The sequence below is a fragment of the Lindgomyces ingoldianus genome, assembly GCF_010093535.1.
Source record: "Lindgomyces ingoldianus strain ATCC 200398 unplaced genomic scaffold BDR25scaffold_7, whole genome shotgun sequence".
Classification (NCBI taxonomy): Eukaryota; Fungi; Ascomycota; class Dothideomycetes; order Pleosporales; family Lindgomycetaceae; genus Lindgomyces; species Lindgomyces ingoldianus.
The window spans coordinates 506,005-523,712 of NW_022985168.1; the positions used below are offsets into that span (position 1 = coordinate 506,005).

Sequence of the window (17,708 nt, forward strand, 5' to 3'; positions counted from 1 at the left end):
ACCAGGTTTCCGTGTGATCCCGACGGTTAACTACTATGGATCCACTATGTAACAACCCTTCTTGCTATAAGCTTTACATATTTCGCGAGTATAGCGGTTTGAGGATGCTTAGCCTCATACTGCTTGATCATTACTCACTTCATACTATTTTGTTGAACTTCTCACGTGCAGCGCTAGCTAGTCTTTGCCTCAGCTCCACTGCCAAGACACGTCATGCCCAACCCCAGCTTCGTACTCCGATTTTCAAAACGAAAACCTCCTCTAGCGATATCTCGGTAGCAACACAAAGGTAAACCAGATTCCATGAGGTAAGCGGCCCCTAAAAATGTTGTGAGTTTTATGTCGATGACTCACGAGTCCATCCATGCTACGCCCACCCACTTCAACTGCTTTCTCCGAGTTCGTTTGATCTCGAATTGGCCACAACTTTAGGCTCAAAATTATTCCATATCTAATGGGCTTCAGTTCACACTCTCCTCGCATCTTTGCGCGACTCCCCCATATTGGACGGACTTCCCTTCAAACAGAGGCCGTCCAGAAGTCTGCAATCGTGGAGCCCTCCGCTGGTTACACTGCCAGCATGGGAACTTTCGACTTCTTGAGCCAGCTCCCAGGCGAACTGGTTGACGACATCTGTGCAAACCTAGAAATCAAGGACATTCACAGTTTCCGCTTGACCTGCAAAATGCTCCACAAGAAATCCTACCGCCAATTCGCCGTTTGCCATTTCCGAATTGCACAATTCATGATCACCCGCGAGAGTCTTCAAGCCTTAAGAGACATATCGAAAGACGAAAGATTTAGGGCCCACATTAAAGAGATTCAATTGTGCCTGATTACGTTCCCGACGTCAAAATTAGATCAAGTGGATTCTAATCCATTGACGGCTGAAGAGAAGGACAGAGAGGTTTATATTAAATCACAACCAAAAGGGGAAGCTGTGTCAGAAATGAAGATTAACTTAGCTGAATTTAGGAAACAGCTTAAGAGACGGCGACGCAGACTCTATGGTCGACACATGCATTCTCAGCACACCATCCGAAAGCGGGGTATTGATATAGAGTTGCTCTCTGAGGCACTCCGAAACCTTCCCAAATTGGAGAGTTTCACCATTCTTGAACATCTTGACCGAGAATATCCTCCATGGGGTTGTCGGAAGATTCGCGATGATATCGGATTCTGGCCATTAACAGGATCCATGTCCCAGTCGCAAAGTAGTGACTGGATAACTCCTTGGCAACTGGATTACGATCTACTGCGTCGGCATTGTCTCAATTTCTGCTCTCATGCCCTGTCCCTCGCCTTAGGTGCTATTGCCAGGAGCCAAACTAGGCTGAAAGGGGGGCTCAGAGTGGAAGGAGCGGTCTATAATTTTATCGTAGCCCAGGACCGATCAAGGAGTCGCTGTGCAACTCCTGCAAAGACATTTTCTCAGCCTGACATTGAGAAACTTAAGCCTGCCTTTTCGGAGCTTACAGACCTTTCCATCAAGTCGTACGGCTACTACCGTGAAGATCTACTCTTGACTGGACACAACACTCCGTTTTCGTGGCTCCCTAAGTTTATCCCGCTCTGGCAATCCGTAAAAAATTTTGAGTTTAGAGGAGCAGGACTTGCCGGCGAGGCACAGGTTTTTAACATGTTGGCTGAATCCAAGGACTGCTTCCCGCGCATGCAGAGCCTCCTACTACGAACCACTTATTTCCAGGTTTCCGCCTTGATTAAGGTCGTCATGAACCATGCCGGCACCCTTCAATACTTGAGCATCCACGCCTGCGACCCAATCCATGGCGAGTTCCCCCATTTATTGCACGGCTTAGTGGGAGACTTTGCACTTATCTCGCTGAAGCTAGTCAATGATAGGCGAGTAGCGTCGTGGATTAGAAATAACCATAATCAAACGCAACTACTCACTGGTCTTGGCACTTCATTTCTGAGAATACAAGAGGGCACACCTACTGCCTTTCAGCTGAGACTTGAAAGCACTTTGGCTGCCATCCGGAATGGGTAAACTTTCGAAACGAATTATTGTGCTATGTAATGCTAGTATGTCTATCATAGCTTCCGCCCTGTCTTGCTTATTCCAAGTACCAACCAAGAGCGCCATGTCTTTATGCATACCAAAAAAGCTACTTCATTTCTTTTCCGGAACAACATGGATTTCCCAAGCCGCGCCTTCCGTCCCTCTGATTTTCTTCCGCATCTTCGAATCTCCAAGCGGGCCAGCCGGACTCAGGATACGACTTTTTAGGACGCCCTTCTTCTCTCCATTTTTTAAGTAATTTAGAAACTCAACCGACACATCAACATATTCCGCCAGCGCGACTTTCGCATTAAGCGACGTCCATGTTGCAATCTTCATAATCCAAGGAATTATTAGCGGCACGTCGGTACACGATGGATGAGCGCTCCCAGCTGCAGCCATTATTAGCCTTCACATGCATCGAGGATCAGTTTTCGAATCACAGGGCCACTTACCCAACGTCATAAACCACCCCTCCCTAATGTTTTTAACTAAGTCCTTCACCACAACGAAATGCCATCCCAACTCGTAAAACTTGGTCTGCTTCTCCGTCCACGCCCCCGAATTCATCACCAAGACTGGAAGCCCAACCTCCGTATTTAACTTCCCACTCTGCTTCCCCGGATCTAGGGCAATTGCCCCATTGATTGGCATCTCTTCATTTGGCGCGTTCTTCAAGGCTTGAAGCGTGCCTGTTGCACCGTACGAATGGCCTACTACGGTGACTGCAGAGATGTTTAGGCGGTCTTTGAAAGCTGGGAGAACGGTGCGGGGGGAATCGGGTTTTAGGTTGATGAGGAGGTCTCCGTGGCCCGCGTTTAAGAGACGGAAGAGGCGGATCGTTTCTTTGATTTCGGCTTCCCGGAAGGCGAGTTGGGCCGCTATGAGAGATGGGGCTGTCATTGGGGGGTCGTTTCTAACTTACGGTTAGTCGACTACAACGTTCGTTTAATTTTCACTTTATTCCTCTTGTTCCCTTCCCTAATTGCGTACGGGAGAATTTGGGGAGAGTAGAGCGACATAAGGAGATGGATGTGTCAACATACTCTAGATCTTTAAGCCCCAAATGCCAAACCGTCCTCTCACTTCCATCACTCCGATGAATAATGGTTCCGGGCCCACTCCCATCCCGATGCTCAATCGCGGCAACTACAACACCATAGCTCGCAACACTCCCCAGATAATGCGAGTAACTCTGCGACATTCTACCCATACCGTGCGTAAACACTACGCAGGGCAATTCCCCCTTCTCCTCCCCATCCCTGTCTCCGTTCTTCCCCTCTCGTAACTCCACCCCACCACCCCCATTACCATTCCCATCCCGCCCACCCTCTCCAACCACCTGACCTAACCCCGCAACCCGCCCCTTCTCACCAACCGCCAATTTCGAAATCTCGCCGGGGGATAGAAGCGGCGCGTCAACGGTCCCAGGGATCATGATATTGCGACCAAAGAGCCATAAACCGACTGAGAAGAGCGATTGGAGAGGTGGGAAATAAATGTTAGCGATGCGGGCGTAGCCGGTGCCGATGAGAGATATGGGTTGCGGTAGCCAGGGGCGAGCGTGCGGTGGGGATCGCGGGGATTTGGGGGATGGTGCGGGGGGTGTAGAGGGGTAGTAGAGGGTTAGGGCGAGGGTTTGTAACTAGGGGTTTGTTAGGGAGGGGTTGCGGTGGGGTAGTAAAAGTTTGTACGAAGAAAAATGAGGTATTGGGTGCAGTTGTGAGACAGACAGCAGTCCCAAATTCATATGAAATCTTGAAACCGAAATACGTAGAATACTTAATAAAGCAAAACCAGAAGAAAGTAAAGCAATCGTGTTCTGCAACCTGAAAATGTTCTTTCCGCTCAGAACGCAACATAACGCAGACAAAAATATCCACTTACCTCAAAAGCCTTCTCTCCCACCCCCTTCAGCATTACATCCCCAAATCCCTTTATCACTCTCTTCTCAACCTCGACCTCCAAATCTAACACCCCAACATCATACCTTCCCGTATACTGTGGCAACCTCCTAGTCGCGGGCGTTAAATTAACCACTAAGATCAGAAATATTAGCAATGCAGACCCCAAAAGAATCAATCGCCGCAACGAGCATCTCCGAAACCTTGGCCGGAACATGTTGAGAAAGAAAGTAAGAGAAGAAATGAGAAGGTAGACCGGGGGCCCGAGCATGTGTTTATGTCTGGTAGGAGAACAGCCAGGCTGGCAGATGCGAGAATAGGATTTCGAAGGAATGGACTTGAAACTGTGAGATGGCATGAGTGGATCGGAGTGGTTGGTGCATGATGACAAATGTGGCTGTGACTGCAGCGGATGACGCATGACAATCTTGGCGATATTTTGGGCATCAAGAAGGATTGTGATTGGTTGGTACGCACGTTAAGGGGTACGAAGATTGTGGAAATTTCAGTGATAATGTTTATAGATATAGGTTCGGGGGGGGGCAGAACGTGGTGATTGAAGTTTGGCGCCTCTATGTGAATTGATGACTGTCTTGGGACTGCTGGAACTCCGTCATGTGTATGACATTATTTTCAAATGGGACTCGTATTATGATGAATTCAATTAAGATTTTCTTAGATACCCCTGCCCGGTTTCTTTAACCGCGTGCTAAAGCATTACGGGGAGAAGAATGACACACACTGTCTCCATTCCCCAACGCTAGGAGACTACACAATATCACATAACAGAATTCTGTGTCGTAAGTACCGCAGCACCGAGGAAGAGTCGAACAGCTGAATACTTAGAACTAACTCAAAACTCAAAGTAGGAATCGAGCGCCGGACGGTCTCCCGCTCTTGCCTACAAACACCCCTCGGCCAAGCTGGTCCTCCAGCGCAGATCAAGCTACATGAAGTTTCCCTCCGGTTTGTTTACTGCCTGCTTGTTCTCCCACCCCTGCACCCTGACCTTGTGTCTGGAGGAAACCTGAATCTTAGTTGTGCCGAGAAACCGATCTCTTTTGCCTGCTATTTTACCCAAATCTCATGCCATCTCACTCTAGATTGTATCAAACCCATGAATCCTTGTCCACTACCAAAGGACGCTTTCCCAAAGCATCTCGTTTTATCTTCCGCGAAAGTTATGAGTCTTGTACTGTACACCACCATGATAGGGCCCCTTATCCGAAACTTAAGGCGATGGCGCTGCTCTTCGGAGAAGTTTCTAGAAGTTTGACAGGTGGAGGGATTGGTTTGGTAGATAGGGCGGTTCTAGAGCCATCGCTTCTGAGTAAGAAGATGGGTTTAGTTGTACCGCTACGGCAGAGGTCTGTCGTGCCCATGTCGCGGCTTGTAGGGGAAGAGATCCCGCAAGAAGGATAAATGCTTCTCGTGCCCGAGATCTTGCGCCGTAATATAGGAACGCTTGGAGCGCGGTTAAGCTATTATTTCGGCGTACAGATATGGTCACTCTTTCCCGGACGTCCAAGATGTGTCCCTGGTAGCTCCAAGCTCTCTTGCCTGTTTTGAAAGCAGTCGGCTTGAGGTGTAGGACAAAGAAGGGGTACCTAAAAGAAGTTCTGTGGTTGAGATGCAGCGCCTCTGCTGCTGCTCCTACCGTCTTCCTTCGCTCGCGCGTATAGCGGCTTGAGGCGCTCTAGATAGATGGTGTGTTGGGAGCTTCTGAAGATTCTTGTGTTAGCGCGGGATGGAAGGAAATTGATATGGGATTCATCTCCCCGAGGACTGAAGGCGTAGTTCGCCTTCTGTATGGTGTATCAATGGCGCCAATTGGACTCCCTTACAGAGGCCTCCGCATAATGACTGGCGTTGGCGTGGTCTGGTTGCTCGGCCCCTGCACTGCTCCTCTAGTGGAGCTGTCCCGGCGGTTGTAACCACGTGACGGGCTCCCTTCACTTTTGCATCTCCCGACGTACAGCTCCTCAGACAGATCCATCGCACCCTTGGCAATCATCTCGTAGATCCCTGGCCCATTCCCACCACCATCTCCAATGTCTCTAGTAATTTCCCACTCCCATTACAAAGCTCTCCGCCCCTTGCTCTTGCGCTGGGTTTCTGAGTGTCAGAAAGAGGCTCTGCAGATAACAAGCAGCTCCTAGCAATAACACCTTTCAAACCCTCTACCTCTAATTCCCTCTTCAGGTCCTCGCCGCCAAATCAGAGAGCTCGAGCAAGTAGCTCTCAGCTGTCCACACCGCCTCTGCCTCCTAAGGTATATATATACCTGCTACCCACCAAGTACCTCTTGGCTCTCTCCCTCCTCTGCCCCATTCCACCCCAACAATAGCAACAACAGCGCGTCTCTCACAGATCGTAGCTTCTCATCATACCCTTCCTCTGGTATATCTTCGCGATGTCTTGCAACAGCAACTTTTGCCTCACCAGCGGCCAGGCTAATTGGATTAGGGGGAGCGACAACATTCCTGCTCCAATTGGCTTCCTCGGCGACAAGAGTATGCCGACGTACACTGACAGCAGCGCCGCGCCATCTTCCAATAGCGTTGAGCGGAACATTGGCTTTCCCCTCAATAATAGCATGATGGCGGCTGACAACAACGTCCTCGCCACCAAGCTGGAGCTCTTTGACGAGCACCTTAGTGCTATCTTGAGCGCTGCAGATTATTATGCGTCTACGTCTTCCATGACGTTCCCTAAGTTTCCGATTCCTGGCGTCGACGACCGCAATGGACGCGCTTCTAGCACTGTGCCTTTGACTTCGCCGCCCCCCAGAAACGTACCGGGACCCTTGACTGGCCTCAGCCTTTTTGATGATATGATGTCGATGCAGCTTGACAACGCCCCAAGCAACTCCGGTACCGCTATGTATGAGAACCCTTTCAAAGATGGCTCCCTCCCTCCCACTCCAGCTACTCCTGAAAACCCTTTCTCGGATAAGTTCCAAATTCCCGAGAGCCCACCAGTAACTCCACCGGACCAGAGGACCTCTGAAATCACAACTCCCCCTGGCATTCTTTTCACGAATTCCTACGTAGTTGTTCCCGACGGTTGGGCTACCGGCACTTCGCCATGCACTCGCCGTTTCGAGGTATCCCCAACTCCTATGGGCCCACTCGGGATGGGTCGTGAAGACCTCTCGATCCCTAATGATTCTCCCGTCATCACGGTAGACGGGAACGGGTATGGACATTGCAATGATGTCGGCCTCGATGGTATGAGAGGTGACTATGTTCCGGTTGACGACAGCGCCGACAGCGACTACCACGACGGGTCCCCGGAGAAGAAGAACAAGAAGAAGAAAGCCGGCAAGACTGGTAAGAGTATTGGCAAGGCAAAGGCAAAGGGTAAGGCGAGGGCGAAGGTGATGTACACACCTTTGACCGTAACAAAGCCAGCTCGAAAGCGGAAGAAAGCTAGAGACTGGAGCGAGAATAAAACTCCCAAGAAACAGCAGGTTGATGAGAAGAGGGTCCTAGGTTCTGGGGGCGGGCCTATTTCTACCGTCAACAAGTTTAGGGTTGCGATTCAGCCTACTCTTCCGTCTCCCACCTTTCATCCCCTTTCCGGTGGATTCTTTCATGGAGATCTCGGTGGTGGAAGCAATATACAAGTCCAAGAGTTCCGCCCCTCGACATCTAGTGCCCCAGGTACTCCAAAACCCCAGTCCCAAGAGTTCTGTAGTCGCTTCAGCGGCCCAGGTCAGCAAGCTAGTTCTTCAACCCCCAATGTTCTCAGCTCACAACAACTCCAGTTCGAAACTTTTAATAGTCATCTCAACGATCTGGGTCAAAAGTCCAGTTCCCCGTCTTTGAATATTATAGGTTCCCAGCAGATTCCTTTCCAAGAGTTCAGAGCGTCTATCACCGATCCAGTTCAGCCGTCTAGTTCCTTATCTTTCAACATTTATGACCTAGATCGTCGGCAATTTTCTTTTCAAGAGTTCGGTACTTCCAGCGAAAATCCAGTTCATCCGTCTAATCTCTCGCCTTTCAATATATATGACCCAGATCATCAACAATATCCTTTCAGTGATCCTATCGACGATGCAGTCCAGCAATCCAGTTCTTCCTCTTTCAATGGCCCGGATCGTCACCAGTTTTCTTTCAGAGAGTTCGGTACTCTCAGCAACGATCAAGCTCAGCAATACAACTCCCCCTCTTTCAATGACCAACTTCCTTTCCAAGACTTCAGCAATTTCCTCAACGATGATCAAGTCCAGCGTTCCAATTCAAATTCCCCCTCTTTCGTCTCTCCAGAACGTCAAGCTTGGTCTTTTCAAGAGTGGCATCCTTCCACTAATGATGAAGCCCACCAGTCTCAGCCTAATTCTCTCGTGACTAATATATCCGGTGATTCCCCTTCTCGGTTTCAGTTTCAAGAATACGGCAATGGTTTCGGCGGTCCGGGCCAACAGGTTAGCTCCTCCGCTTCGGGATTTCAAGGTCAGGCCTTGTTCCAAGGAGTTGGGATGAATCCTTTCTCTGGGGACCAAGACAATGACTATGCAGGAGGATACGATCCGCCACCAACCTTCCATCACAGTGTACAACAGAAAATGAGCATGGGCTCAAGCAACACCTCCTTTCCCCTACCACCACTGAATGCCTATCAGCAAGCCACCGGCTCCATCAAGCCCTCTGGTAGCCAAGGAATCCGAGATGAGCAAGCCACCGGCGATGTCTGGGATAGCGATTGGGAAGACGCCGAGTCAAATTCCACGTCCGAGTATACTGAAACCCCACCCTCGAAGCCTTCTAAGACCTCAACGAAGCCGAAGTCCATCACCTCCACGCCGAAAAAGATCCCGAACCGCAAATCCCGCGCTCCCCGCGAGAAGTTGCTCAACTGGAAAGACTCCGACAACTACGAAATGCTGCTCCTCGGCATAGTTGGTGCCTGTGGCGAGCACAACATCCGCATCCCGTTTGCCGCGGCGGCGGAGTTCGCCGGCTTCAACAAGAGCCGAAAGAAGCTGTGCAGCTCGGGAATGATGCAGCAGGCGCTGATCAAGTTAAAGGAACGAAAAGTCAGTCAGGGGAAGCGGCTACGGAGCCTTCATATGAGCTGGACCAAGAAGGCGGACGCCGGGTTGCAGCGGCCGGCAAGCCGCGACGCCGGCACCCAGGCCTTAGTGGTAAGTCGGAGGATTGGGAGTTAGGGGGTATTAGGGGAGGAGGGAGGAGGGAGAAAAGGGAGGGGCGGAGACGGGGGCGAAGTTAGGGAGAAGTTCGACATGAGATTCTGCAGCACTGCTACAGCAGGACCACCCTAGCAATGAATCGTGTGCAACTGTACCCTGCGTCATATCTCAGTAAGCGTAGTCTAGGTAACATAACAGAACAGTTATAGTACCGTGGGATGCTTGCTAGAATTCACCTTTCATAAAGGGGATTCAGACTTCCTGCTATGCGAAGTAGCTCGGAGGTTGCAGTTCTCGACTCCAGTTTGAAAAAAATGCTGACAAGTGTGTTAGGAAAATATGCTGTAAATCCCTCTACTTATGTTAGAGCTCCGCAGTGATAATTTGGGTACCATCACAGAACAGGGATAGTACTATAAGATCCTTGCTAGAATTCATCCTTCGTACAGTGAATTAGACTTCCTGTTATGGGCAAGCAGCCCTCAAGTACGTGGTTCCTAACTTCTAGTCTTAGAGTAATGCTGATGAATGTACTAGGTAAATATGTAGTGTGTACCTGCACTAGGGTCAAAGCTCTGCAACGGTAGCTTAGGTACCATTCCCGAACAGGCATGGCGATTTAAGATGCTTGCTAGAATTTATCGTTTATACAAGGTGTTTAGGGTTCCTTCCATGTATCAGCCTTCCTAGGTATGCGTTTACCATCTCTAGTTCTTACAGGAGTGCTAGCGTCTATCTTGTTGCAAGGCAACTATGTGTTCTGAACATTCTCAAAATACCTTGTCGGTGGTTTGAGTGGCATTATATATTAAGCAAGGGCCTATTCGACCCTCGCTAGAATTCGCCGTTAGAATAGTGAAGTCAGACTTCCCACCATGGATCAGCATTCTAAGGTATGAGTCTATTTAGTTCACTCACAACTGCGTATACCCGAAGCCCTACAACGCTTCGACGATGCCTTCGTTATTGTTATGGAATACTGAATTGTCTGTAAGATTGTTGATGGAATTCACCGTGGATGCAGGAGCGTTAGGGTTTCCCTCAACGGTTAGCATAATTCTTAGACATATCCTTATTCCTTGCGGTTCCGAAGTCAATGCTTACACTCGTGAATATTCCATCTAGGAGCAGCACGAATCCACCGTAGAGGTGGTCTAGTTGACGTTACGGGACAGGCAATGCACCACAAGATCCTTCCTGGAACGAGTTAGAGATTGGTGACAATTAGACTTTCTACTGTAAATATAGCGTGATTCTACGATATGTACTCATTGGCCTGAGCTCTTACAGCGATGCTAACATTTGTGCTATGATGCAGCGAAAATTCCAGGCACTCCACGGCCGTCGACGGAACGTTGTAGAATAGATAAGGTGCGACCTGGCCCTTGCCGCAATTCGCCCTTCATAAAGGGAGGCCCGGCTGCCTGCTAGGTATTAGTATAAAACCTAGCTATGCGAACACTCACGGTGCATCATGACATGATGAAATAAAGTCGAGTAACATACTTTTACGGTGGTATGAGTGACGTTGCAGAACAGACGACGGGTTCCGCGTTCCTTACTGGGGTGCGCCATCGATACAGGGGAGCCAGCCTTCCTGTCGCGAATTAATGCCGTTTCCAGGCGTGGAAAGCTGACAGGGCATCATTCCATATAAGAGTGCGGTCCCCGACCATCTTCCTACTCGCATTCGATAGTTGTACAACACTATTGCTAAAAAGAAGCATCCGACCTGGCCACCATCGGGCCTTGTCGAACACCAAAGACAAAAGCACAAGGTAGAAGCGCAGGAATGGCTTAGAAAGACTGGGTATTTCAGTCTGCCTAGTCAGCTACGGGGGTGAGCTTAGGGGAGCCGGAGAAATGCGTAATAAAGTTTGGATGGGTGGAGAACGCGATACGCAAAGAGAAGATTAAAGAGTATCTCAAGGACAAAGCAAATCCTAAATGGGAACTGGGAAATCAATGAATGTTAAGGGAGGGCTACCACGGTCACCATAGATGTGATCGAGGTCAAGGGATGGGTCTTGGCGCCTTTGGAGGCATGGGCTAAGTAGGCGACATAGCTATCATGGGGGGTGATGGTGGTATTCCAAGTGGATGAGGCTAAAGGCTGTTTGGAGGACCGCAAGACGGAGGATTTGGAGGGGTACAAGGTGGAGGACTCGGAGAAGGCTTGAACACAGGAGTTTCCGGGTCTGTCTATCGAGGGCAAGGAGGACTCGGCGGGGGATTCAACGTGCATGCTTGGTTGGGTGGATTCGACCAAAGTGGAAGCCAAAGTTTTGGGCAGCAAGTGCAGCCGGCGGTCGACCACGACCCTCTGGTATGATGGAACCAAGGCGGCAACCAAGGTGGTGCCCAAGAACAGTGTTCCCCAGGGAGATCCATTCACACTAGAACCCCCCAAAATTGCGCTTCAGGGTAACCCGCTCGCAGGCAGGGGCCATCTCGACTTTGCGGTCCCTCAACAACCTAACCCGAACCCCGCGCACGCCCCGACAGGAGTTGCCAGCACGTACAACCCCGCCTTTACTGCCTCCTCTTTCAGCGCTAGTGGCAAGGAGGAATTGAGCTTCCAAGACAACAGTCCAAAGAATGTCGGTCTAAAAAGTGTCGGCTCACGACTTCCAATGGAGGCACAATGCTGGAAGACAACCCGCGTTGCCGGTATCTCGTCGAGCAGCCCCTTCGTAAAGAGTTCGAGGCTCGATTGCGAAAAAGCGGCAATAGCTGGCTGCTGCCAGGAGCTTCTCTCGGACCAGGTGAGAAAGAGGAGTCGTGCTCCACCTACTGAACGGGAAGCCGGACTAATATCTCAGCTTCATACTACACAATCATCCCGCAGTAGTTACACTAGCGAAAGAAGCCATGAATAAAGCAAGAGACACACGTAGTCAGAATCCTGGAGATGTTAAATAGAAATTGTCCGAGCAATGCAGGTGTCTAAGGTTTCGACGGAGCTGTGGGACAGTTCTTGGGGTAAGGCATACTTTTTGCAGGAGAATGGCTGCACCCTACGTTGTACGTTGGAGGTGGGGACACTGTAGGGGAGGGAGTGGCAATTGGCACGGGAGAAAGTAAGTTCAAAGGAAGTTACTTTATACTTGCAGTGAAGACCTGAGGACTACACAAGTAGATAACTTACGGTAATTGATTCATTTCAAGTGAAAAGGTCTAGGAAGCTTTAGAAGGTCTAGAACAGTTCAAGTAAAATAACAGAATAGGCCCCAGAAGGACTACAACGCTGAGGTAGACTCTCCTCTCATCCGGTAAGGGGAGCATTCTTATGACGAGGTTTTGTTTACAACTCACATGTACATGAAGCGTCTATTTCCGATCCCAACCACCAACAACTTCGATATACTCCCTCACGCGTTACACACAGGCAACGTAGTCTGCACAATGTATGTCAGGGGCAACATGGGAGTTGCGTGGATACAGCTAAGGTTGAAAGTTGAGTGGATCACGATAGAGCATGATTAACTGAAAGAAGATCAATATGACATGCTAAAGATGCAATCACTACTATGAATAATAGAGATGGTGATATTCAACGATTTGGTGGTAGTGGTGGCGGATAGGTGTGGGCGGTGAAGAGTGAGGCGATGTCCAGGCTCAACCGAGGTCATCTGTGACAGGGGTCCACCAACGCCAAGATATTCGAGATCTTTCCGAGCAATTTTTTTAGGAGCAGAGAGACCATCGCCGATATTCGTCCCCAATTCCTCCCACCATCACCAGCCATCTCTTGTTCTTCCCCTTGTGCATTCTACTGGAGTCTAGGAGCACGGCCTGAGCCTTGGAACTTCCCTGTCTACATCTCTCTTCCATCACAATGCAGCGAATTTTGACTTCAAGAGCGCGGTCCTCCGTCCTCAACTCGAGCTCTAAGCTCCGGGCTGCATCCAGCTTCAATCTCCAACAGCAGAGGTTCGCTCACAAGGTTCGTCTCCTAATGCATTATAGCATCACTTGACCATGACATTTCTTTTAAACAATCCCACTCGCTTATCTAACATGGTCCTAGGAACTTAAGTTTGGTGTGGAGGGACGAGCAGCGCTGCTCCAAGGCGTCGACACACTTGCGAAGGCCGTAGCAACAACACTGGGCCCCAAGGGCCGCAATGTCCTGATCGAGTCAAGCTATGGCTCCCCTAAGATTACTAAAGGTGCGTAGACTTCATGCCTGGGTTTGCTAGAGGCTACTTACAATAATCAGACGGTGTAACGGTCGCAAAAGCCATCACATTGAAGGACAAATTCGAGAACCTTGGAGCACGTCTCCTGCAGGATGTTGCATCAAAGACAAATGAGACTGCTGGTGACGGAACCACGACTGCTACCGTCCTCGCCCGCGCCATCTTCTCCGAGACGGTCAAGAACGTTGCTGCTGGGTGCAACCCCATGGACCTGAGGCGGGGAACGCAGGCTGCCGTCGACGCTGTTGTCGAATACCTCCAGGCAAACAAGAGGGACATCACCACCAGCGAGGAGATTTCTCAGGTTGCCACCATCTCTGCTAACGGCGACACACATATTGGCAAACTCCTGTCTAACGCTATGGAGAAGGTCGGCAAGGAGGGTGTCATCACTGTCAAGGAGGGCAAGACCATCGAGGATGAGCTCGAGATTACCGAGGGCATGAAATTCGACCGCGGATACATCTCCCCCTACTTCATTACCGACACCAAGTCCCAGAAGGTGGAGTTTGAGAAGCCTCTGATTCTTCTTTCTGAGAAGAAGATCTCTGCCGTCCAGGACATTGTCCCTGCCCTCGAAGCCTCGCAGCAACTCCGCCGACCTCTTGTCATCATCGCTGAGGATATCGACGGAGAAGCTCTCGCCGTCTGCATCCTAAACAAGCTTCGAGGCCAGCTCCAGGTTGCCGCCGTCAAAGCCCCCGGCTTCGGCGACAACAGGAAGTCCATCCTGGGCGATCTTGCCGTCCTCACCAACGGCACGGTCTTCACTGACGAGCTAGACATTAAGTTGGAAAAGGCTACTGCTGACATGCTCGGCTCAACCGGATCCATCACTATTACGAAGGAAGACACCGTCGTCCTCAACGGAGAGGGCAGCAAGGATGCCGTTGCCCAGCGATGCGAGCAGATTCGCGGCGTCATGAGCGACCCAACCACCTCCGAGTACGAGAAGGAGAAGCTTCAGGAGCGTCTTGCCAAACTCTCCGGCGGCGTTGCTGTTATCAAGGTCGGTGGTGCCTCCGAGGTCGAGGTTGGTGAGAAGAAGGACAGAATAGTGGACGCTCTTAACGCCACCCGCGCCGCCGTAGAGGAGGGTATCCTGCCTGGTGGTGGCACTGGTCTCCTCAAGGCTGCCGCCAACGCTTTGGACAAGGTCAAGCCCGCCAACTTCGACCAGCAACTCGGTGTTAGTATCGTCAAGAACGCCATCACCCGCCCAGCAAGAACCATTGTCGAGAATGCCGGCGCCGAAGGATCCGTCATTGTCGGAAAACTGATGGATGAGTTCGGCCAGGATTTCAACAAGGGATTCGACAGCGCCAAGGGCGAATACGTTGACATGATCGCAGCCGGTATCCTGGATCCATTCAAGGTTGTCCGCACTGCCCTTGTCGATGCCAGCGGTGTTGCATCGCTCCTCGGCACGACTGAGGTTGCGATCGTGGAAGCCCCAGAAGACAAGGCCGGCCCGCCACCAGGCATGGGTGGTATGGGCGGGATGGGGGGAATGGGAGGCATGGGTTTCTAAAAAGTAACAGCGTCACGACCCCACTAATGTCCTAATACCCTCCTCTCATAGTCGAGTCTTTCTCAGCGCTGGTTTTGTAAATGATATTGGTTGTTGGCACTCCACTCCTCTTCTCTCCTGTCTTCCTAACTCTCCTGCATCGTGCAAAGCGCGGCACCGTCTTGGGTGGTTTGAACTGTACAATATCACGTGTTTTTGGCATCTGAGAAAGACAAGATATAAAAGCAAGAAATTCAAAAAGTCAAATTCAAGCTTGACCAAGTGGCTGTGCATTGTGAAAGAATCATGCAAGGATAGGCTGCTGAATAAGGTTGGCGCGGTAACCCGACCCCACCAAAGAACAGGTCCAGAGGGCCAAAGACAATCAAATTCTGCCCCGCCGACGTTCAGCCTCATCAACATACACACTACACCTCTCCCGCGCTTCTGTCAACCGCAAATCCAGACCCAACAGGACATCCCAACCGCAGTCCCACTATTGATGTGAGTGACATCAACTTTTCGCAGGCAACAACAATGCAGCCAACGTCAAAACGCTCAAGCCACAGCCGCTGACGACGCTGACAGTCAACAGAGAACTGATAAAGCACTGCCTGCCCAGTCCTCTTTGTAACACCTCTCCCGACACACACAACACATCATGGTGAGTGCGCCGAGTGCATCTCTTATTGAATCGCGGTGCTAATGCTTGACTCTGTAGGCTCAATCCGGGTACGTACTTCTTTGATAGGCAAACGTGACCCACTGAAACAGCTGTCTGCGCGCTCAGGGAACACCGCCTCCCTTTCCACCTCCCAGAATGTAGCCACCTCCAATGCACACGCACTAACCATTGTCCCCAGTGTCTCTGTCAGCCCCGAATGCATCAGCACCTTCAACGAGCTGAAGCTCGGCAAAGAGCTGAAATACATAATTTACAAGATCAGCGACGACTGGAAAGAAATCGTCGTCGAGGAAGCGTCCAAAGACAGCGACTTCTCCGCCTTCCGTGAGAAGCTGCTGAACGCGAAGAGCAAGGACCGCCGCGGCAAGGAGGGCATCGGAGGCCGCTATGCTGTCTATGATGTTGAGTATGAGTTGGAGTCGGGGGATGGAAAACGCAGCAAGATTACCTTCATCTCTTGGTGCCCGGATGATGCGCCGCAATATGTGAGTTTACATTATATGATTGTCGTTGCCTAGTTCTAGATGGGCTGGGTGGGGTGTTAGCGGGAGCGGTCGTGATGCATAGCATGGGCTGATGCGACTCTAGCCCCGCATGATGTACTCATCCTCCAAGGAAGCCATCAAGCGCGCCCTCAACGGTCTGGCCGCCGATATCCAAGCCAACGACGCCGACGATATCGAGTTCGACAACATCATCTCGCGAGTCTCCAAAGGTCGCTAAATCCCCGCTTTCGCAAGGCTTACAATAACTCGGGTAAGAATACTGGATTAGGTGGCCAAGTGGCATGACGGAAAACTTGCTGGGGTGGTGGTTTTTCCTTTTTCTTATACATGCCTGCAAGGGAGTGGGACTCGTATCGGGCTTTGAGAGTCTGGTCGGAATTTTTGGGTGGAGTGTGCGGGGTGGTGATGCTAGTGAATCCCAGTCCTATTTGCATCGTCAGGATGTGTATGTTCTTGATGGGCGATAGAGAATGGGTAAAATTGTGACTTTTTCTGGTATGCGTTTAGTATCTTCGTTTGCTATGTGCACTGCAGCATTCCAGCCTCTACTTGTGCCTTTCCCACCACCAGGCTTCGCAAAGAAATCGAGCAGCCTCGTTGGTCAAACCATATCTTTACACTTACGAACGTAGGCTACACCAACTGCCGATCCTTCTCCCACGCACCCCTAAATACTCCAAGCAACCTGTCCGCTTCCTTCTCATCCCGTATCCTCTGCAGAACAAAGCCCCTCAAATCCCCCCAAAACTCCTCACTCTCGACGACGCTCTTCCCACTGGGTTCCTGCGCCGCCAGCCCCCTTCCCACTCCCAACCCCTTCTCCTCCTCCGTTGGCGGCGCCACAGCCGGCGGACTCGCAACCGGCGTTGCGCCACCCATCACCATGACCCCGAATTCCACGACACCTACATCCCCTGCGTCCGGGCCGATGACCTCAGCCACAGTCTTGGAATCCGGCACAGGTTTCTTTTTATAGAGCAGTTTGATCTTTGAGAGGGGCAAGGAGGTGGAGGTGCTATAGGCTTGCTTGAGGTCGTAGATGCTAGTCGTGGTAGGTGAGATGCTGGATAAGGGGACGGTTGGAGAGGTTAGTTTCAGTGGTTTTAAGGTTATGGAAATTGTGAGTTGAGAGGTGGAGGTTGAGGCTGAGGCGTTGCTAGCAGTGGCGGTAGTGGGGTTGGGTTTTGGGCGCTGGGGGTGGGGAGGGTGCGGGAGGCGGGGCAGGACGAACTGGATTTTTGTTAGAAAACTGAGTTCGCGAGGCAGGGAAGGGGCGAGGGGAGGGGGCTTTACGGCAGGCTGGGCGGGATAGCTGCGTGGGTCGGCGATGTGGTCTGAGGACAGCTTTATGGGTCGCGAGTCCAGGGCACTGAGGTATTGTTTGCAGAATTGGAGTTCGGACATCTTGGGGCGAGGTTCTGTTTGCTTGCTGCTTGATTGAGTTGTATCTGGTAGGGCTGTGGTGTTGTTGTGTACGTTGGGGGGAGTGTAGTTGATATAGTTGAAGGAAGGAGACAATAAACTGAGCAAAGTCGGAACTTCCCTTGGCTCTATCCTAGCAAGTGGTGATGACGCTGTCCTGTTGCGGGTGGGACATGCATCGGAACTGGTTTCTCCGGCCTCCGAAGGCGGTGAGGCAACGCCAAGCCCTTGTCGAAAATTATTCTCCAAATTCCCTGCGTTGATGCCCAGAGCTTCGCGAAGGTTTCAATTTCCATCT

The 17,708-nt window shown here is 50.9% G+C and overlaps 7 protein-coding genes across 7 annotated transcripts; 5 read left to right on the top strand and 2 right to left on the bottom strand.

Annotated features, from left to right (window-relative positions):
• Positions 1 to 454: 454 nt before the first annotated feature.
• Positions 455 to 2,011, top strand: BDR25DRAFT_311522 (uncharacterized protein; the record flags this gene model as incomplete). The annotated part of the gene is made up of 1 exon (XM_033691243.1): positions 455 to 2,011. The coding sequence occupies one exon, from the start codon at positions 455 to 457 to the stop codon at positions 2,009 to 2,011; it is 1,557 nt and encodes a 518-aa protein (XP_033550972.1).
• A 123-nt stretch (positions 2,012 to 2,134) lies between these two features.
• On the bottom strand, positions 2,135 to 4,144 carry BDR25DRAFT_323182 (uncharacterized protein; the record flags this gene model as incomplete). The annotated part of the gene is made up of 5 exons (XM_033692086.1): positions 2,135 to 2,415; positions 2,479 to 2,939; positions 3,070 to 3,355; positions 3,398 to 3,668; positions 3,911 to 4,144. The coding sequence occupies 5 exons, from the start codon at positions 4,142 to 4,144 to the stop codon at positions 2,135 to 2,137; spliced, it is 1,533 nt and encodes a 510-aa protein (XP_033550973.1).
• Positions 4,145 to 6,211: 2,067 nt separating this feature from the next.
• On the top strand, positions 6,212 to 9,634 carry BDR25DRAFT_385603 (uncharacterized protein; the record flags this gene model as incomplete). Its single annotated transcript, XM_033697948.1, has 4 exons — positions 6,212 to 9,079; positions 9,207 to 9,256; positions 9,517 to 9,571; positions 9,623 to 9,634. The coding sequence occupies exons 1-4, from the start codon at positions 6,341 to 6,343 to the stop codon at positions 9,632 to 9,634; spliced, it is 2,856 nt and encodes a 951-aa protein (XP_033550974.1). The 5' UTR covers positions 6,212 to 6,340.
• A 1,694-nt stretch (positions 9,635 to 11,328) lies between these two features.
• On the top strand, positions 11,329 to 11,936 carry BDR25DRAFT_311525 (uncharacterized protein; the record flags this gene model as incomplete). The annotated part of the gene is made up of 2 exons (XM_033691244.1): positions 11,329 to 11,850; positions 11,934 to 11,936. 2 exons carry the CDS (start codon positions 11,329 to 11,331, stop codon positions 11,934 to 11,936), a joined length of 525 nt encoding a protein of 174 aa, XP_033550975.1.
• An 855-nt stretch (positions 11,937 to 12,791) lies between these two features.
• On the top strand, positions 12,792 to 15,069 carry BDR25DRAFT_301607 (heat shock protein 60). The gene is made up of 3 exons (XM_033689619.1): positions 12,792 to 13,031; positions 13,116 to 13,257; positions 13,308 to 15,069. The coding sequence occupies exons 1-3, from the start codon at positions 12,924 to 12,926 to the stop codon at positions 14,816 to 14,818; spliced, it is 1,761 nt and encodes a 586-aa protein (XP_033550976.1). The 5' UTR covers positions 12,792 to 12,923; the 3' UTR covers positions 14,819 to 15,069.
• Positions 15,070 to 15,183: 114 nt separating this feature from the next.
• Positions 15,184 to 16,488, top strand: BDR25DRAFT_301609 (cofilin). Its single transcript, XM_033689620.1, has 5 exons — positions 15,184 to 15,301; positions 15,393 to 15,461; positions 15,519 to 15,529; positions 15,661 to 15,967; positions 16,071 to 16,488. Exons 2-5 carry the CDS (start codon positions 15,459 to 15,461, stop codon positions 16,203 to 16,205), a joined length of 456 nt encoding a protein of 151 aa, XP_033550977.1. The 5' UTR covers positions 15,184 to 15,301; positions 15,393 to 15,458; the 3' UTR covers positions 16,206 to 16,488.
• On the bottom strand, positions 16,476 to 17,532 carry BDR25DRAFT_301610 (uncharacterized protein). Its single transcript, XM_033689621.1, has 2 exons — positions 17,282 to 17,532; positions 16,476 to 17,218 (listed from the first exon to the last, which is right to left on the bottom strand). The coding sequence occupies exons 1-2, from the start codon at positions 17,390 to 17,392 to the stop codon at positions 16,622 to 16,624; spliced, it is 708 nt and encodes a 235-aa protein (XP_033550978.1). The 5' UTR covers positions 17,393 to 17,532; the 3' UTR covers positions 16,476 to 16,621.
• Between the last annotated feature and the right edge of the window lie 176 nt (positions 17,533 to 17,708).

Excerpts from the sequence above, each read along its gene's own strand:
- BDR25DRAFT_301609 (XM_033689620.1), top strand. Across the intron at positions 15,968-16,070 it reads CGGATGATGCGCCGCAATAT|CCCCGCATGATGTACTCATC; the intron begins GTGAGTTTACAT and ends ATGCGACTCTAG.
- BDR25DRAFT_301607 (XM_033689619.1), top strand. The coding sequence starts at position 12,924 with ATGCAGCGAATTTTGACTTCAAGAGCGCGGTCCTCCGTCCTCAACTCG. Across the intron at positions 13,032-13,115 it reads AGCAGAGGTTCGCTCACAAG|GAACTTAAGTTTGGTGTGGA; the intron begins GTTCGTCTCCTA and ends ACATGGTCCTAG. Across the intron at positions 13,258-13,307 it reads CTCCCCTAAGATTACTAAAG|ACGGTGTAACGGTCGCAAAA; the intron begins GTGCGTAGACTT and ends TACAATAATCAG.
- BDR25DRAFT_301610 (XM_033689621.1), bottom strand. The coding sequence starts at position 17,392 with ATGTCCGAACTCCAATTCTGCAAACAATACCTCAGTGCCCTGGACTCG. Across the intron at positions 17,219-17,281 it reads GCTATCCCGCCCAGCCTGCC|TTCGTCCTGCCCCGCCTCCC; the intron begins GTAAAGCCCCCT and ends ACAAAAATCCAG.